The 21,551-nt window shown below is 38.8% G+C and overlaps 1 protein-coding gene across 23 annotated transcripts in view; it reads right to left on the bottom strand.

Annotated features, from left to right (window-relative positions):
• wdr33 (WD repeat domain 33) overlaps positions 1-21,551 on the bottom strand; it is a 100,172-nt gene that overhangs the window by 54,044 nt on the left and 24,577 nt on the right. For 22 of the 23 annotated variants that reach the window (XM_033031556.1, XM_033031557.1, XM_033031561.1 and 19 more), the window contains 5 exons: positions 19,871-19,939; positions 18,225-18,329; positions 16,733-16,828; positions 14,863-15,014; positions 12,307-12,404 (listed from right to left, as the gene is read on the bottom strand). In XM_033031556.1, coding sequence (XP_032887447.1) covers positions 12,307-12,404; positions 14,863-15,014; positions 16,733-16,828; positions 18,225-18,329; positions 19,871-19,939 — 520 coding nt within the window. Of the gene's footprint in view, positions 1-7,208; positions 8,539-12,306; positions 12,405-14,862; positions 15,015-16,732; positions 16,829-18,224; positions 18,330-19,870; positions 19,940-21,551 lie in introns of those variants that run through there. The other variant, XM_033031578.1, reaches the window with a different exon arrangement.

The raw sequence follows: 21,551 nt of genomic DNA, 5'->3' as shown, positions 1-21,551 counted from the left end.
AAAGTGTGAGGTAATCCACTTTGAGCTGAGAAGATGAGAATATTTTCTGTAGTGATACACTAGAACAGACCCAATGTGACTACAATGTGGTCACATACAGTCTCATGGATAGGTACAAAAAGACAAAAGTAATGCTGACCTTTATATGAACTACAAAGAAATAAAGATTAGATGGCAGCTATGGAAAACTCCAGTTGGATCAGCTGGAATAATGAAATAAGTTTTAATCGTAACTGTAAGGACTTGGCAGGGTAAATCAGTTAACATTTCTCCTGGCTGTAATGTCAAGGAGCAGAGGTCAGTCACAAATAAGGGGCCAGCCATTCAGGAAACTGATTAGAAGGAATTCCTTCACGCAGTCATGCGAATCTTTTGAAATTTCCTGCCCCAGAAGTCTGAGAAGGATCCGTCACTGAGTATATTCATGGCAGAACTTTTAGGTGTTATGAGAATCAATGAATGTGGACAGTGCAAAAATTGTGACAAAGCAGGCACTCCTAATTTGTGTTTCAATCTGAGGAATGAAATATTGTCTGAGGAAGAAGCGCAGCATAAATTTTACATAATGAAACCAGCATTCAGAGGGTTAACCAATATGGAGAGAATACATAAACTAAGGTTGTACTTTCTGGAATGTAAAGATTTGCTAGGTCAATTGCTAATTTTAAATGTAATACCTCTAACCAATTGGCTTAAAGGATACAAGCAAAGCCTGAAATAATAAAATCACTTCAGAGATATAGTATGATTATTGACATCTATGCCTAAAGATATGTGCACATACATTTGAATGCATATATCATTTCCAATGTTAGCCTTTATTGAAATGAAGTGTAGCTGATATTCAAGATGCAGTGTATGCTGACTCCCACTATTTCCACAACTGAACAAAACTAACACAAGATTCTTGACAGCTGTTGAGTTAAAATAACCCTTCCCCAAATAGCTGGATTTAAATGTGATGTTCCTGTGATAATACAAAGGCCGTATTCAAAATTCCTATAATATGGAGTTCCCTCCAATATTGAAAAATAGAACAGATATTTGTGCCAGTAAGTTTTCCAGTCACACAGATTTATGCATGAAGTGGCATGGTTCTATAAACAGTCGTACAAAGCACACAGTTCCTCTTCTTTCTCCCATTACACAACCATGATGTAGTTGGAACCACTTGGGGCTTGGCTACACTGACAAAAAGGCTTAAACCATAATTTAACTAAGGTAATATAAGCTAATGGTCACTACTGAACCTGAAATGCAAGTTCAATATTCACATGCTGCTACTTAAACCTTGAGAGTTCGCTGCCAAAGGAATATTTCCTCGAATCTTCAAACAGGTGTCCAAAAGCAAGTAAGTGTGAGTGTCCATCCTCACAGAATTGCAGCAATCAGTAGAGGGAGTGCACAAATAAGGGGAGGCAAGGTCAAGTAGGCAGGCAAGTGAGAATGAGAATGTGCTGGGCCAGAAAGAATGCAGGAAAATGGAAGAGTTACTTCTAGTCATAATACAAAGGCCGCATTTAATTTTCTTTAATATGACCTTTCCTCAATACACTGAAAAATAGAACAGATATTTGTGCCAAGTCTTATTTAGTCAGATTTATGCATGAAGTGGCACGGATCTTTTAATAGTTGCACAAAGCACACTTTTCATCCTATTTCTCCCATCACATGCCCTTGATTTAGTTGGAACTATTGGGGCATGGCTACACTGGCACAAAGAACTGTAATTTAACTAAGGTAATATAAAGTCACTAGCAAAACTGGAATAGGTAGAAAAATGACAGATGGAGTTTAAATTGCGCAAGTGTGAGGTGTTGCACTTGGAAAGTCAAGTACAAGCGGAAAATATACACTTATGGAATGATCCATAACAACATTGATGGACAGAGGGATCTTGGGGACCAAATCCATAAATCCCTAAAAGTGGGAACACAAATAGACAGAGTGGTAATGAAGGGATATTGTATGCTTGCCTTCATAGGGCGATGCATCAAGTATGTCAGGAAGTCACAATACAGCTTTGGTTAGGCCCCAATTGAAGCATTGTGTACAGTCTAGTTTCCCAGAATAATGCCTGGATTAGGGGATATTAGTTACAGGAAGAGTGGACAGATTTGGATTTTCTCTGGAAAGCTTAAGGATGCAGGAAGACCTGATAGAAGTATATAAAATTATGAGAGGCATAGATTGGGTAGAACCCTTTCCCAGGTTGGAAAAGTCAAATACTCGAGAGCCAAGCTTTCTGCTGAGAGGGGCAAACTTTAAAGATGTGCGGGGCAACTTTGATTTTTGCAGAGGGTGGCAAATGATGAAACCCGCTGCTCGGGTTGGTGGTTGAGGAAAATATGAAAGTGGCATTTAAGAAACTTTTGTATAGGTAGATGGATATGTAGGGAATGGAATGATACGGATAATGTGGAGTTTAATATGAGATGGTCTTGGCATTATGTTCGGCAGACATTGTGAGCCAAAGGGCCTGTTCTACTTAGTCTCACCATCAAAATATATCGTGCGACAACACTTTTTTAAATTCAGGGGCTCATTTCAAATGTCCAAACCCAGCAAATGTCATCACCAATGCTACAATATGCACTCTCTTTTGTTTTGCATGTTGCTTTTGTATATTGGTCTATCATGTCTCACAACCTAATAATTTAAATTCATCAAGCAACAGTTGCTGTTACACTTCCTTCAAACACCAGTAAAAACACTAACAGACAATTTGCTGAATAGGGAATGCATTTCATTCGTTTTAGAAATCCAGAACCAGGGATTGATATTTCTACTAGAAATATGTAGTCACTTTTATTTTAGAGTATCAGCAAATATTTATTTCAAAGGTTATCAATGCAGCTGGTAGAACATAAAACCTTAAAGGATGGCACTCAATAGTTTCTAGTCAGCAGATGACAATTAGAATTATTCCGAATACACCAAAGAAAATGCTCTAGAATCTAGATAGGCGAGCTGAATGGACATGGACTTCTCGGCCCCAAACTAAAACATACTGTTAATCAATTATTCAACAGAGTCTATGACAACATCTGGTGATGGGTTGCTTGATGGTGTACCAATTAAAGTGAGCCCACATACAATTATGAACACGCTCTTCCTCTAACCAATTCCAGCATGTGGTATACCCACATCAGCACACAACTCCCAACAATTTGCAATTACATCACATACATCTTGTTGTTGAAGACTTTGTAAGCTCTGGAGTAAAACTGCAGCCTACGATTCACAAGTCTGACATTAGCGGAGCTCACTGATATCTTCAATTTACAACCTCGGAGTACAATGATTAGTGAAATACATTCCAAGCACAACTTAATATAATGATCTGCACAGACTGGGGTTGTGAACCGTTCAATCACTGGAATGCTGAGGTGTGATTTGGTTTTCTGCAGCACAGATTGTCTTTGCATCACATTAGCATTGGGATGGGGTAGGCAACCGATACATTTGGGAGACAAACAGTTTACATGCTAAATTAGTCACATCTTGCGTATACTCAACTAAGACAGAGAAATGAGTGGATCAAGTAAACTGGCTGGAATGTTTCTAGGTCTCTTAGTCCTTCAAGCACGAGCCTCCTACAAAGCTACAAAGAGAGCCTTGTCGTGCAAAACAGTAAAAAGGGTAAAACAAAAAATTATACATAAAAAGCTGGACGTGCAAAAAAAATAGTAACAATTAAGAGAAAGCACTGTATGTGTAATTTGAACTAGGTTCACAGAATCTGCCAATTTATAGGCAGCATAAAACCAAACTATTTAATCCAGCCATGATCACAATGAATGGCGGTGCTGGCTCAAAGGGCCGAATGGCCTCCTCCTGTACCTATTTTCTAACCAGTATATACAATTTAAAATCCATACTAGTTTTCTCCACAAACCCCATCCAATCTTCCATTCTATCATCTCAGCTTTTTAATCGTATAGACTAGGCCCTATTCAATGCCTTAAACAAATTATGATAGCCAATTTCTTTCTAAACTTAGAAAATATTTATTATTTCCCTCCAGTCTATTGGTAGTTATTGCACCAAATGAGGATTTGAGGCCATTGTATTAATTTATATTTGTTTAAATGTGGAATGTTTTTCACTGATCATTGTAATCTGAGGGTACAAATTCCTAGGGTCATCCAGCACAGAAACAGGGCCTTTTGGTCAATCTCATTTGTGCTGCCCATCATGCCTTTCTCATTGAATCCCATTTGCATGTAATAAGGCCAGATCATTTAATGCCATACATATCCAAGTGCCATCCCAAATGTATTTTAAACATTGTGGCTGTATCTGCTTTTACCATCCATACTGCCAGCTCGTTCAAGCCCAAAGTCCCTCTGTACATCAACACTCCTGCCATTTACTCTTTTTGTCCTACCAGAAATCGACGCTTGCTGAAGCATACTTAAGGCATCCATGAGCTCAGTTTTTGATTCCCACCACGCAATTTTAAATGGCCTTTTAGATTTTGCCTAAACCTGTTCGTTACTTTCCAAGAGATGAAATCACAGCTCCACTTTTATCTGTCAATACTTTCGTACTTTCTCCAGTGTTTCTTCATCCTTAAGTAGAAACAAAGAACTGCAGATGCTGGTTAATACTCAAAAGGACACAAAGTGCTGGAGCAACTCAGCAGGTTAGGCAGCATACCTGGACCACACAGATAGGTGGTGTTTCAGGTCAGGTCTGAAGAAAGGTCACAAACTGAAACGTCACTTGTCCATATTCTCCAGAGATGCTGCCTGACATGCCGAGATACTCCACCACTTTGTGTCCTTTCTTCCTCCTTTTTGGCTTTCAAAAATCAGAACTATTCATTGTGGTCTGCAAGCAGCCTAACCACTCATACATAGATTTGGCATCATTACAAATTAGCATTTGTAATTTGTTCCTGATTTACTATGCCCAGCATTGTGATTTATTCACTTGTGTTCTGACATTGTTTATCGTCCAAGCTGTAAACACGTGTTTTCAATTTTCCTGTCAATATCTCAATGCTAAAAGTTTATCTGCAACTTAACTACCCTATATTAATTTTAAGATGCAGTTCCTAAAGGAAGTATTTTTTGTTCTGTATTATCTGCATTCTAGTTTAGCATTAATGTGAACATTTGGTAATTGCCCTTGTCTGTCATCACTAATGAAAATTGTACTGAACTTGTGAAAAAAAATGCATTCCATAAGTACATACAAGAGAAGAAGCCAGGGTAGTTACTCCACTCCTCAAGCCTACTTTGTCATTTAACAAGACCATGGATGACTTTGCAACAACGTCAACTCCACATTCCCATTTACCACAGTAACCAACTTCCTCCTTATCAAACATCTATCTGACTTAAAAATATTGAAAAACACTGCTTCCATCAAGACATAAAAACTCATGATGCACTGAAAAATATGCCTCATGGCCAGCTTATTTTTCAACGTCCCTCCAATCTGAAAACTACAATTTGTATCTATCCACAGCTTCATACCCTCAGCTAATTGGTATTAATTCACTCATTGTCCTATTTTGACTTACGTCGGTCTTTGTCAAGAGTTTACTATGGGTATGTTATCAAAAGTCTTCTGAAAATACATCAAGGGTCTAGTGCATTTGTCTTCTGCTTCTGTTACTTCTTCAAAAAATATATAACCATTGATTAACCATGACAGCCTTTTGGAAATCATGCTATTTAAAAAAAAAAATTATAATAAAATATTTTTATTATATTTTCTGCATTTAGCTCTGCTTCTATCTCTTTTAAATTTGATTGCAATCTCTAACCTGGGCAGTGAGCAGACATAAAATAGAAATTTTAACAAAGAAAGGACACCAACCAGTGTTGCAGGCCATCAAAAACAAATGCCTCACTGAGCTATGGAGACTTCTAATTGCTTCTCCTTGAAGAAAACTGGTCATTCTGCCATTGCTTGATCTTACAAAGGATGCTGATCACTGCCATGGTAATTTAGCATTAGATTTATCGTAAAGCTGTTGAGCTTTATTGTACAATTAACATCCCATTAAAGGAAAAATATTTTAGAATCCATTTACACAATTAACTCTTGAAGCGTGCAAAGCATTCAAGATGGGCAGCCCAGAAACAATTACATTATATTATCACCAAGCATATTATTTTGTAGTAAAAATACTTTGAATTTTTTTGTTCACATTGCAAGATGTATTATTTCTCAATTCATGAGAAGTTCCTAAAACCCAAATCTGCCCAGAACTCACGACACTACATGGAGAATTTCAAATCCTAATTTACATTTCTACATTCTCCTTAAAATGCCAAGGGGTCCCACGATAAGGGAAACCTAAAACGGGCATTCATGCAAATCAGGAACTGTATATCTTCGCACAAAAAAGTCCACAAATGCCCAAATCAGTAATGGGGATGTAAAAGCTACACAATGCTAGTTTTCAAAACTGCTGGGATCAGTGTGAATTCCAGGTCAAAGCTCTATCAAAAATGGAAAACATTGAAATTGCCTCATAAAATGTGAATGAGCAAGAAAATATATTTCATGTAAAGGTTTGACCCTATCATTGATCCCACTTACAGCTGTCTACTTTGGTCAGCTTTCTTTAGTATCATTAGCCAGTTTATCATCTTTGTCATTGATTACACTAAAATCTATATCATTGATTTCAACTGTTAATAATCTCAAATTTAGAAAATAACCATAAAATCCCTGAAAGTCTTAAAAAATCCCATCTAATGGTCTTCAGGTCATGAATCAGTATAGTCTATACCTTGCCATACCCACCAATGTGCTTCATTCTTAAATGACCATGAAATAGCCTATCACACTATGGAACTCAAGACTGATAACGTGCCATGAATGCAAGTGTTTGCAAGTGTTGTCCAGATCTTGGAATATGAATGTATTAAAAACAACATTTACTGCAAAGATAAAGGTCTAAATTGCATCTTCCTTGTTATTAGTCGAATAACGTCATTAGTGTTAAGCTGAAATCACAATCGAGACTAGATTTTAAGAAGTATTATTGGTTAATGGTTGGATCTGCAATTTGTGGGAAAGGTCAGTTTTAAAGTACATTTGTAGATCAAGTTTGCACATGAGGAGAAAGTGTAAGAAATCATTCAGCTTCATCTCTGGTCCTGAAGAAATCCACAACAACAGCTACTTAAGTTAAAAAATAAACTGGTTGACGATCTTAAACAAAATTTGCAGCAGACATGTAATTTAACTCAAATTATAATTAAATTAATTATAAAATTTAATTTTGAAAAAGTATCAACTAATAGGTGGCCGACATCAGTTGGCTGGTACAGTCTTCAATAGGTCTGAACTTGTCCTTCAGGCTCATGGCCCATAGAGTAATGTTCTGAATCAAACCTGAGAATATTTACATGCTTCAGGCCATATGAGCTTGCAAATTTCTTCGGCTGAAGTTCTCACTGTATGCTCTTCCACAAAGCACTTGAAATCAATATAAATGCCTGGGTAAGTGCAAGGAACTAAAGATTCCAACAGCTTGCTTTAAGCAGAATTTGAAGAACTAGCTCGGGTGTAGTGCATTCATATTCTTCATGGTTTGGAAAATGCACTGTTCGGAAAGGGATGTTAAAATTACAACTGAAATTTAAGATTTCCTTTGTCATTCAGTGATAGAGTGAATTGAGACCGCAAATACGACAAACCTTAGAAAAGATGACGTACATTGATTAATATATATTCTTAGAGAAATTTCGTATTTTTAATATTTTATGGTTACAGCAGTTTTCTGCACAACAGGGAAAAGCAGCTCACATCAAATCTAGCTAATTACCACTAACATCAGCAAAGAGATGGAGGATGCCATCAGCACTGCTATCAAGGGGCATCACTTTGCTCACCAATGCTCAGTTTTGGTTTTGCCACAACCACTCCATTCCAGGTCTCTCCAAAACCGTGGTCCAAATACGGACCAAACGGCTGAATTTCAATGCAGATGAAATGTGATTGCCCTTGGCATTGAAGCAGCATTTAACTGGGTGCAGCATCAAAGAACTCTGATAAAATTGAATTCAATGGGTATAAAAAAAGAAAGCATTCCAATGTCTTCAAATTTTCACACATTAAGATAGTTGTGGTTGTTGAAGGTTGATTATCATGCTGAGGGCATGAATGTAGGTATCTCTCAGGGAGATGTCCTGGATCCAACCAGCTTCGGTTACTTCAATGCCCTTTCCTCTATCATAAGACTAGAGTGGATATGCTCATTTCCATTCCCAACTCTTCAGCAAATGAAGCAGTCCATGCTTCTCTTTGTACAGAAGCTGCGTAGCCTGTTGAGTGTTTCCAAGAGTTTTGCTTCAATACAAGTGCAGCAAGATCTAGATAGGGCATGGGCTGAAAAATGCTACGTAACATTTATTCCACAAAAAGGCAAGGAATGTCCATTTCGAACAATAAGGAGCCCAACCACCTTACCTGCCCATTAGCACTGATTTTCATCAGAACTGTAGCAGGTCAAGGCAACAGTTCACCACTGTCATCTCAAGGGCATTTGGGGATAGAGAATTGTTGGCTCTGCCAGGAAAATCCAAGATCTCAAAAAATGAATAGAAAAAAGAGCAAGTAAAATATTTCTATCTAGCATTGGACCCCGACATGAAATCCAATTTCAACATAAAATGCTTTCAAAGTAATCTCAGATTTTGAAAATTACAACACGGCACTCTTATATCACACAGACACGTTGACTGTGAATTAAACTTTTAAAAATCTGGACTAATTTTACTTGTCCTTTCCTTTAGTCCATTCCTACATCTTTATTGGCCATTGATTAGATTAGATTAGATTAGATTCATTTTATTGTCATTCAGACCTTTCGGTCCGAACAAAATTTTGTTTCCCTGCAGTCATACATATAATTTTAAAAATGACAAAAACACACAATCAACACAAATCCAACATCCACCACAGTGAGTTCACCAAACACCTCCTCACTGTGGTGGAAGGCAAAATCTTAAAGTCTCGGTCTCTTCCCTCCCCGTTCTCCCTCTGCGCCGGTTCAAACTCCGCGGGTGGTCGCTGCCTCCGCCACAGCATCGGGGCCGAGTCGGGTCTCCACTGCTGCCGCCGCTGCTGCTGCCGCCACTACAGCTCCAGGGCCGAGTCGGGTCTCCACTGCTGCCGCCGCTGCTGCCGCCGCCGCTACAGCTCCAGGGCCGAGTCGGGTCTCCACTGCTGCTGCCGCTGCTGCTGCCGCCGCTACAGCTCCAGGGCTGAGCTGGGTCTCCACTGCCGCCGCCGCTACAGCTCCAGGGCCGAGTCGGGTCTCCACCGCCACCGCCGCTGCTGCTGCCGCCGCCACAGCTTCGGGGCCGAGTCGGGTCTCCACTGCCGCTGCTGCCACTGCCGCCGCTACAGCTCCAGGGCTGAGCTGGGTCTCCACTGCTGCTGCCGCTGCTGCCGCCGCTACAGCTCCAGGGCCGAGTTAGGCCTCGGCGCAGATGGAGACGGGGAATACGACCGAAGAAAAAGTCGCATCCCCCGAAGGAGGAGACCAAAGCATGTTTCTCCCACCCACACACACAACTTAATAAAACAAAATTAACTAAAACATTACAAGTAACAAAACGAAAGAAAAAAACCCAGACGGACTGCAGGTGGGCCGCAGCTGTTAAGCCAGCGCCGCCATCTTGAACCAGTTAGAGAGTCAATCACATTGATGGGAATCACATAACGATCCTTTCTGAAGGACATTAGTGGACTGGATGCAATTCCACATTCCTATTATTAATGGGATCTTTTTTATTCTAGATTTTATTTAGTTGTACTTTAATTCCTCTGCTGTCATGAAGGGATTTTAACATGTGCCTACATTAATGGAGCTGGAGTCTGGATACTAACGCAGTAATATGATCAATAAGTTGCTGTACACATACTTCCATAAGTCAGGGCTAAATATTAAACTTCAATATCTAAAGTAATCATTACACCATTTCTCTAAAGTTAACCCAGTCTGCACAGAGAAACTACATTTTAAATGTTTATAAAAATGTTTAACACTGCAAAAACCTTGAAACATTTTCAGAAATGAGTAAATTTGCAGGAACTTGGCAGTAGCACCGTCTGAACCCAAAATGGACATAAGCATTCAGTGATACAAGGCACTGGAAAAAGTCCCTGCTTCAAGCTCTAATCTATGCAGAGTATTGAGAAAAGTGAACGGTGGCAAGGAACACATTCGACCTCATGCAAAGTATGCAGAAACAAGCATTAACGTCCTAATTTATTACTCAGATGGCTCTGTAAACACTTGGGCAACCCTGATCTCATTTGATTACTATCAATCTATCATTTGATTGTTATCAATCCTTTCACCACCTACTCTGCAACTTGAAAGTAAGAACCTGTTTTTTCACTTGCCCAGTTGTGATGGGTTTCCACCCGAAACATGAACTGTTTATCTTTCTGTTGATGCTGTCTGACCCTCTAAATATTTCCAGCATTTTCACTTTTTGTTTCAGATCTTCAACATCTGTAGTTTTTATGATTTTTCATGTTGCCTTAGCTTGGTTTATATTTTTGCTCACGAGTCAGGAGGAGGATTTGTAATCATGATCTGACATTAATAATGCTGCATTATTCGAGATGCTGTTCTTCAACTAAGACATGGTACAGTTATATTTAAAAGGACATAATGTGGTGGAATAACTCAGCAGGTCAGGCAGCAACTCTGGAGAACATGGATGGGTGACATTTAGGGCGAGGCCCTTGTTCAGGCTGATTGTAGGGGGTGGGTGGAGAAAGCTAAATGAGGGGAGAGGCAGGACAAAGTGTTTCAGGTAATAGAGTTGCGAATTGCGAAGCTAGAGGAAGGAAACTAGCTTGCGGGGGCGGGGGGGGGGATGAGGAGGAACGTGCCATGCTTTGTCCTCCCTCTCCCAGCTTTCTTCTCCCTCCCCACTACAATCAGTCTGACGAAGGGTCTCAATTTGAAACGTCACCTATCCATGTTCTGTGCATAGTCATTATGAACGGGCATATACAACCTTTGCAAATCCTCATTCATCACTCCAAGCTGGAATTGGACATAAACAGTCGCTGTCAGATTTTGCTGTGTTCTTGCACCTGACCCAGAACATTATTGGTATGGGACCCACTTGCAGATGAATACAAAATTGAGGCAGTACTCCAGTACTGCACGGAGGGATATTGCATGGTGGAGGATATTATCTACCACACGAGACATGAAATCATAGCCATCTCTGGAAGATGGAAAAAGCATAGCATACATTTTGATGAACTTGACTGGATGCAAATTGACTGTGTTCCCTAACATTAAACAATGAAAAGCACAGCATTTATATTGTTCCTGTCACAACCTTAGGACATCCCTATTACTTCAGTCAATTAAGTACTCTACCTGTTGCAACAAAGGTAAATTATCATAACTGCAGTCTGAACCGCAATAAATAATATAGTATGATAAGTTTTTTTTTAAAGCAATTGGTTACGAAATAATTATTGGTCGGGTCAACAAGAATGATTCCCCTGTTGTTCTTTTCTGTTCTAGACCGGAATTTAAGCATGCAACTAATTGGCTCAGCGGTTGGAATGATGTCCACTGAGAGGTGCCTGACAGCTGCAGGATTTCAAAAATGATTTTGTTCACAGAACGTGTAAAGCACTGCTGAAATACACACATTTATTTTAAGCCCATGTGTCACTGAACTCCAATTTGGTGGGAAAATAAAATATACCAACAAGTCAAGAGCAGAATGTTCAAACGGCAACATTCAAACTGCAGATTTTGATTATGACTTATTAACAACTCCTTGTATTGACTCATGATTGGTAGTGAAGAGCATGGCTTTCAGATTATAAAATGTGTATTATGCATGCATCTCAAGCAGTTAATTAGTTTCTCGGAAGAAATTCTTGAAACCAAAGGTACGTGGATTTTTCACCAGTGAAATAATGATTTCAAAACTATACTTCTTACACTGTGCCAACACAAACTGCAAAGTGAGATGCATGTTATAAATTCATCACCTCAGATGATGATGTATGATATGGGACAGAAGGATATAAAAGACAACAAGTTGAAGAGGAGGTGCAGAGTTAATAGGCAAGAATGCGTCTTTAAAAAAACATGACAGGTAACATTTATAGATATGTTTGACCCGTGCCTTTGATAAGAGGGGCAGGGGTGTAAATAGCAGACATTTGACGGTCCAAACCTACGTACAAAACTGTGTGTGGATTTCCGAATTCCAGGGTGAACATGCGTACTTAAATTGGTCGGCCCAGTATACAGTAGATACAGTATCATTTTGCTTTACATACCTCGAAGTATACGTTCCTCATGGCATCGAAGAAAGTCCCAAATTCGAACTGTGCCGTCATCAGAACATGTGGCAAATTTATTATCCGTTGGTGAGAAACTGTTACATGAAGACACACAGTAGGGGAAAGATGTCAGCATTTAACACGAGCCGAACTGAGCCCAATCTGGCTCATCCTCATTTAAGTGTTCTGCACAAATGGATTCCATTAGTTAACTAGAATAACTACAATGCTTTAGGCTGGAACCTCGTTTATTGCCAACATGGGAGCGTATCCTCCACCAGCAGAAACTGAGATTGGTGGACAATCAAAGGTCTCCTTATACCAAGTTTCACAGCAAGTGCTTTCAACAGATTTATTATTTAAACAGGAGCTTCCAAAATCAATGGCATTAAATCATCTCCTGTTGGAGACAAATATGTAGAGACCAAACTCTGCACTCAGATGTCGAGTTCTAGCCAGGTCAGGCCTCCCCAGAATTGAAGCCACATCTGTGGCAGGGTAAAAGAGATGCCATGTCTATGGTGGGCATCCCAGAGATTACACCATCTCAGTGGTGGGCCTCCTAGATATGAAGCCATGTCTATGGTAAGCCTTCTAGAGATGAAGCCATGCCTACAACAGATGAAACTATGTCTATGGCATGCCTCCCAGAGATTATGTCATGCCTATGGTGAGCCTTCCAGAGATGAAGCTATATCCATGACATGTCTGCCAGAGATGAAGCCATGTCTATGGTGAGCGTTCAGATATGAAGCCATGTCTATAGCAAGTCTCCCAGGGATGATATCTATGGCGAGCCTCCCAGGGATTAAGTCACGTCAATGGGGGGGGGGGGGGGGAGAATTACTTCTCTTCCATAATAAAGAATTGGTAGTTGTGATAATTCAATGCAAGGACATTTCACTCTCTGCTCATTCGATAATCTTTTACCAAATCTGGTCACTAATGAAACTTATAATTGGGTATAAACAAGTACCCTGATTGCAGGTATGCCTATAACCAAGGTTCCACCATGTTAAAGACAAAAGCTCCTGCACTGCCAAGGATAGTGCATACACTGCTATATAAGGTGTTATCAATAAGATGAATAAACAGTGAGTACAACTGCATCATACTAAGGTTTGCATAGCAATGTTTCTACATAAAATTTCTTGGTCCACACACAAGTGCACTTCCATATGGCAGAAATGTAAATAGCACTATGTATTTTTCATTCTCATCAAAGCAATAACCCTACCATGTCATTTACAGAAGCAAAGGGATGCGTGGATTGTTACAAAATATTACATATTGGCTGTAGAACCTGGTTGGGGTAATGCAATGAGTTAACGGAAACCAGCTAACTTCTACCATTGTAAAAATCAGTATAAAAAATAATGAGATTGTTATTTAAATCAGACTATTTGGATTGTAACTTTATTGACCAGTGAAAGGTCTTTGTAAGTGTGAAATTTAAAGATGCATTGTTGTACTGAAAGTATTGAATATTAAAAGATGCAGCTCACTTAGCCAAGCTGATGCAAGTATCACAATGTTGTATATCTAGTCTTCAACATTCCCAGCCACATCAGTGTTAGCAGTAGTGGTGAATGCTGTTGCTAGTTTACTAATATTTACCTTCTGTTCGTGAAGGTATATGTACTAAACTGTGTCGTAACCCTGTGCTGCCGTTTGGTACTTTGGGAGTGTCGTGTCAACAAACAATAGCCCAAGAATCAGAGCATAGTCAGAATGCTAATCCTTCAGCACCTGGCCTTGATAACTGTTCACTGGCTTGTTTTGGCTCCATTATCTCAATTGAAAAGTTTTAGTTTCATCTAGTGATACTACAATGTAGTCAGTCACAATACCAGAAAAAAGTGACAAAACACCAATGTAATGGGTATACAACTGAAATGGGATTAAAGTTTACTAAAAAAAAATAAAATTGACTCCTCTCCAACAAAAATCAAACCATAAGCAAAAATTAAAAGCTGTAAAACCCACCAGCTAATTTTACATTTTTTATGTTGGAAATGCTAAAGTAATTAAAAAATTTAATTCATTTTGTACTTCTTCAATCTTGGTTGTCACTGGTTGTAGATGGATGTCTGTGATCTAAGTATTTATTTTTAACCTCTCCATGGATCACCACCACCGGGACACTGGTGACCATTTTACTTTGATGTTGCAACTGGCTTTATTTCTGAAGTTTTAACCTTTATTCAGTTTTAGAAAAAGGAAATACTTTATTTAAAATGTCAATCTTGCTTTACAAATAACTCATAAAAGGAATACGTGTACACATTAGCACTGCAGCAAAACTCTGAGCAGTAAAGCATACTGCCAACATCCACATTTCTCAAAATTGGCAATGTATCAATACCACACCATGGTTCTATAGTAGACATGGTTCTCTGTGTAAATGAGGAAACAAATAAAAATATTGAGCATAAAATATGAAGCATCACTCCCAGGGTTTCATAGAAACCATGCACAACTTCACCTAGAATACATGGAAATGACAACATATTTATACCAATCCCTACAGAAAACTGCATAGCATTAATCCACCTGGCCTCTCTAATCGCCTCCTTGTGAGCTTGGAACATCTTCACATTGTTCATGTTGGACTGCCAATACTTCACATATCCACCATGGTCGGCTGTCAGCATCCACATATCATTATGAGACCAGGTCATGGCTCTAACAGGACTGTCATGAGCCTATTGAGAAAAAAAAAATATTGATTACATTCTCAGATGCCTCACAGGTTTAATTTCCATGTCATATGAAATGCACATTTATTTTTATTTTCAAGAAAAGTATCGGTCCAATGCTAGCTTTAGTGATATTTCATCAGCCTGGGAATCTGTTTCAGGATAATAAATACTTAAATACCGGATAGACTGGTACCGACACTAAACCTAATTTTCAATATTTCTCTGAATGTTTGCACATAACTCATATATTTTTTTTAATCAACTAGGCTATCTCTTATAAAGTTACAGGCATGTGAAGGTATCCACTGTGAATATGGAGAAAGAGAGTAGTTTTGGCATCTGTGAGTGTGCAACACCTCTGCAGGAAGTGAGGACATAATAGAAACTAAACACAACCTCTACGCTATTACAAATCATCCTCAGCAACAATAATATAATAATATAATAATAATATATCTTTTATTGTCATTGCCCGTCAGTGCAACGAGATTTAGTATGCAGCTCCTGATGTACAAGAAAGGTAAATAAATACAATACATAAATAAAAATGACCTCAGTACTATGAACAAGTAACCCCAGGAACATCCTGGGAATCTCTAGGCCATATGGTAAGCTCACACATGGCAGACATGATACAGAAGTTATTTCTTTAAATGGGGATATTGTCTCTAAAAAGTAGGCACACTAGGCACAATCAGTAAAGTCTACCAACTGAGGTCAAACATCAGAACACAACACAAGTAGGATAGAAAGCAATAAGTTGAAATCTCAAATGCAAAATGAATAGCATGAAAATATATTAAATATAAATATTTGGGAAAGAGAATCACAGGTTATGAGCTCTGATGGTGTCGAGATGATCCTAGACAAGTATGTTGTCAAGACAATATTTACTAATGTTGCTCTAACACTGTTTTGTGAATTGAAAATTATGGTTTTCAATATTAACACTACTCAATAAAGATATAGCGATGGAACAAATCTACGATGAAGAATAGACACTAGAAAGCAGCAGGGAATGTCCAATAGTATGTTCTTAATCAGTCTCAGACCCAATTCATTTTCAGTTGGCACTTTCTCACTTTTTTACTCTGGTTCTGTGGTGGTTAATGAAGCTAACATGGGACCTGCAATGCTGTCACATGTTGGGTAAGTGGTGCTTGGCAGAGCAGGAAGATGAATGGAGAGATGTTGTGCTCCTGGGGGACAAGTGTACATTACCACAAGGAAGTGTGCATAATTTGTGTTACATTTTCCTTAAGGTCATATTTATAATCTCAGTTTGGCAATCAACAGGATCCATCAGGATATGAAAGTACCAGGCAAAATTAGAATAAAATACCTTCTCCATCTTGTTTATATAAATTGAGACATGGGCAGAAACACGAAACAGGTGTCAAACTGATTTGTCAAAATAGAAAAGGCAAAATGGATAAGGATGTGAAAATATGAAAATTGCCATACAGCAAAGGAACAAGTGCAATGCGACTGCAGTTTCTGACAAAAACAGCCAGAAATTGTCCCACCAACAGCCTGGATAATTGTCCTACATTCCCAAGCAAGAGAAAACTAACATTTATCAATGTAATGACTGTAATACACAATGGGTACTTATTTCAATGGATACATTTGAAATACATTGTTAGAAATGAATTGCTACAAAACAGAACACAACTCTACAGCTCCGCCCTCTAACATTAATGTTTCACCCACTCCCATACCTGTAAAATAGTTTCAAAGTTAAACGTCAGCCCATTCCAGAGAGTGAACTCGCCACTTGAAGCCCCGGTGACTAAACGCCTTCCTTCAGGAGTCCACTAGATCAGAACAAAAACAATCATTTACACACAGAAATAAGCAGCTCAAAACGCAGGCATAACATAAAAACACTAATACAGAAACACAAAACAAGTTCACACCGTTCAAACATTTCATACGTCTAGTTTTTAACAAGACTGGCAATTATTTCTGGATGGTCCATGGCAGAGCCATAGGCTTAGGTCAAATGTTTAAGATTAATGGAAGATCTAATTTAGTTTTCAACTTCAGTGGAAGATTATATATCATTCATTGTTCTTATGTCATGTTGCACCTACAAGGTCGCCAAAATAATAAATCGCAATTTAATCTAGGAATGCCTAAACCCACCCATCAGGTGAAAACAAATACATGGGCATAGGAACACCCCCCAAATAGTCAAGTATGTTAAGAATATGCAAGTTTAACATGGACTTGCAAAAGCAGTCAAATTAAAATTCCTGTGCACCCTTAATTCCCACAACCTGTTTACATAACTGCACATTCATTTCAGCTCAAGTAACAACATCTAGTGTAGAAATAATTTTTCCTACGTTAATTAAATGCAGACACAAAGAAAAAGTTCCGTGGTTTGTATCAGAATGGAATTCCTCCAATCGCAACATTGATGAGGAATAACACAGAAATTAAATGTTATGATTGATTGAAAGATACAACATGGAAACAGGTCTTTCTATTCAAGTCCACACAAACTATAATCATCCGCTCATAGTTCTATGTTATCCCACTTTTGCTTCCGTTGTGTACACACTTGGGACAAATTACAGAGGCCAATTAACCTACAAAGCTGCATGTCTTTGGAATGATGGAGGAAACTAAAGTATCCAGAAAAATCACGAATGAAATAAGCAACGTCCAAACAGACACAACACCCGAGGTCAGGGTCGAACCCGCACTCTTTGGCACTGTGAGGCAGCAGCTCTACCAGCTGCACTACCCTATGGTGGCATTAGAAGTAACAAGTGTTAATACAAAACAGAAAACAAAAATGGTAATGAAGTGCCAATTTAATAGCACTAGAATAAAATAAAGAACATCTTGATCAAAGCATTTATGAACAAATGTGACAAGCTGACCATAGTACAAGAGCAATGGAAAAGGTTGGTGTAATAGAGATGACCCTGTTTATTGTGAACAGCAAGAGAAATGGTAACGATGTTTTGGAGGTGGAAAACTGAATTGGATTGGAATTGAAGACTATTCATTACATCTGCAAAATTGATCTCGATGCTTTATATTGTTAACCAGTTCCACAGCATTTTTGAATTTGAACTTTTTATGGTCATCTAATTCCTTCATTATAATGAGGATTAAATGAATGTTTCTTGAATGCAGAGGCAATCCACTGCAAGGTTAGAAGATTCATAACTCTATCTTCTTTCCTTGAGAACTTACCCTGACAACAAACACTGGACACTTTACTTTATTGGTTGAGGTTCGGACAAACTTAGTTGTTACAGCATTCATTGGATTCTGCAGCATTCCCATGGGTGGCACCAGCTGGAAAATATTGAAGATAGATGTAAACCAACCTTTCCATCTGCATTATAGGGCAAGATTTACAGACAGGAACAATGGCAATGGCAGCAAGAGAACCAGCAGCACAAAGATAACACAACATATGTAAAGTCATCAACAAACATAACAAAAAAATCATAAACCAAATCAATCCAACAGTACACCAGAACAGCTCATGCCATTGGCAGGCATTTCAAGGTCGTCATGAACTAGGTTTGCCTGAAGGGCCTTTTGCTGTGCTAAATGGCTTTATGACCAACTATAACGTATTGAAATTAAACCATAAATAATTGCACAAAATAAAAAGGTCAACTTGAGATTGATTCACCAACACTGTTCATGCTCAGCAAAATTCTAAAAGAATTGTAATGGTGCAGGCGCCAAATATTTGGCTCATCCAGCTAATATTAGTACCAAGTTGAGCAATCCCATCAGTCACATTCATGCAACTCCTTCTCCAGGGACATGCAAAATATTTTCTTATAAGTGACTACATTCACTTCCATTCCAAAGGTACTGATTGGTTCTATTTCCAACGTTCAAGAGGCTGAAATCCTCATTATGGAACGAGCTGCGGGGAAAAGTGATGGAAGCAGATACGAAAGAAACACGAGGCATTTATGCAGACCCATGATTAGGCAGATAATGGAAGGACATAGACATCGTGCAGACCACCATGAAGTTTAAATTGGCATCATAGTCCGTACAAAAACTGTGGGTCGAGGGTTCTGGTCCAATGTTCTGCTGTACCGTTCTACTGTATGTTCCACATGCAATGAATGCTGCATCACTGACACCGAGGTCAGTTCCAACGTTATGGGATCTCAAGGTGGCAGCAGGAGGGAAGCTGAAAGGAATGCACCTTTCCTTGACAGACTCTGCAAAACTCCTATTATTTAAATCACACGATTGGTTTAATTCACTATTACCCACCACTGGCTCAGGGTAGCATTCTCACCTCTCGCTGACCCACCAAACTCAACTTCTAAGAGTCAAGGCACTCTCCGTTTTAAAGTTGAAAAACATTGGTTTTCAGTTATTGCTGAATAGTGAAATGAATACTATGACTAACCTCCGATGTACTACTGCCACAGAATTTATGTTTTTTTTTGAAAATATTTCAAGTTCTTTCAACAAAATAAGAAGAATTATTGTATTTTCATCCGACACCAATCCTTGAACCACTCCAGTAACACTGCTCTTTTTTCAGACTTCATTGCCCTTAAATATAAGCTCAATTCGTAAATTAAACCCCAATCTTTTCCAAAGCTAGCAACCTTAAGATGTATTAGTTAAAATTAAATTGTCACTTTTATTAGCAGTTTCTTTCGACTCCATATCCTATGAAGCATATTCACAAAATGAAAGTTCATTGTCAAAATGATTGAACTATTATGGAATTTAATATTCAAAGACATACGTTTATGCACCACTGCCCGCAAAACAAACAGATAAAGAGCAAGAAAACAAAGAGAAGCTACACATCAAACAATTACAGGCTATTTACAATGATCTTTCCTTACATCATTATAATATGCTGAATCAGGCTGAATTGCTCGGAGGTCTCTGTGATCTCTCTGCCAAACCCGGTTCTAAAAATGAAAATGGAAACAATCAGTAAATAATATTATTCTGACAATCATTTGGTTCTTTAAAAGGCAACAGTACACTGGTTATTGATCTTACACACAATAAAAAGCATTCAGTTTTCTAATCACTACTATACTTTTAACACCCATTTTTAATTTTTATAGCTATCAGCAGTGAAGTGCCCTTGTTACACGCACACACATTGACTTCAGATGAATAATTCCATGGAGGACCAGTGTGATTAAGTAAGCTGAGGAAGTGAAAAGGAAAAGGCAAACCAATTAGAGATACAGTTGCTCCTCGACCTACGATGGATGGGGTTACGTTCTGATATCGTAAGTCGAAAACATATTTAATACAATGTGATCACGTGACTGGAAGTGACATGCGGCTCGCTGCCGTTGCCGAGCATTTGACGATCGTAAAGTCGAAATATCGTAAGTCAAAGCATTGTAAATCGGGGAGCGTCTGTACAGGGAATAGTAATTGCCAAAAAAAAATGCAAAAGTCCACTGTAGGAGCAGGAGTGGAGTGGGTTAAGCACCAAGCTAAATTATGCATAGAAAGGGCAGTGTAACCGGAATAACTAAATTATTATTTTTTACTGTTTCCAAAGAAAACTGCCAAAATCTCAGATGGGAACGTGATAAGAGAAAATCACACGTTGATGAGCACAGAAAAATGAGCTGTGCTTAAACAAGACATTGGTTTAAGTGAGATGCATCCTGGATCGATGAGAGAACTAGGAGCAGGAGTTGTACAAGGGCTTCCCATGATCTTCCAAGAGTTCCTATGTAGGCTAGGCATCAGAGGACTAAAAAGTGGAAATGGTATTGTTCCAACCTATTTTGAGGAAGCTTATAGAAATAATAAGATGAAACATGAACTTGAAGTTTAACTTGAGAAATAAGTTTGTTAAAAGCCAAATTGCATTTGGCCAACCTAATAGATCTTTTGACCAGGCCGTATAAGACGGAAGGAAATTCATTCAATATTGTCATTGCAGAATTTTAGGTATCAGATAAACATCTCTCACGCACATACCCTGCTCGTCATTTATGAAGCAGGATCTCAAGAGATAAATTTTAAAAATCAATGGTCAGGGCAGATAAAAGTTACATTTTGCCCGTCTGTGATTAATACCATCTGTTAGGCTCACTCTGATCTGTTCCAGTGTTAAGATAGGTTCTGGCCCTGTGCAACAATGTCATAACTACACAGAAACTGTAACCTGCCACTGCCTAATTACAGCAGTTCATTATTAGCCAGAATGGATCCTTGCAGTAGTAAGTAAGACACATCTGGTACACCACCTTTCACAAAGAGTGTGGAGTAGGACTGGAAGCCACAGGGTCCCACTTCAGCCGGAACAGAGCGAGTGGCCGATCTGGTTTGTGTGCTGCAATGCCAAGTAATGTGTGAACAATATAACCAATGCTGGCAGACCTTTCTTTCCTGCCTAACCCATTGGGCCTTGGATCATTTACCACCACCAAAGACATGGACATGGTGCAAATGACAACAGAGATTGCAACGTAAATATGCAAAAGTAATTCTGAATCGAACCTACATTTTAAGCCAGCTCAGTCACTCTTGACATCGACAGGACACCCC

Source organism: Amblyraja radiata, chromosome 13 (assembly GCF_010909765.2).
Source record: "Amblyraja radiata isolate CabotCenter1 chromosome 13, sAmbRad1.1.pri, whole genome shotgun sequence".
Classification (NCBI taxonomy): domain Eukaryota; kingdom Metazoa; phylum Chordata; class Chondrichthyes; order Rajiformes; family Rajidae; genus Amblyraja; species Amblyraja radiata.
Note: the sequence above shows the minus strand (reverse complement) of the source record. Positions and strands in the feature narration are given on the sequence as shown.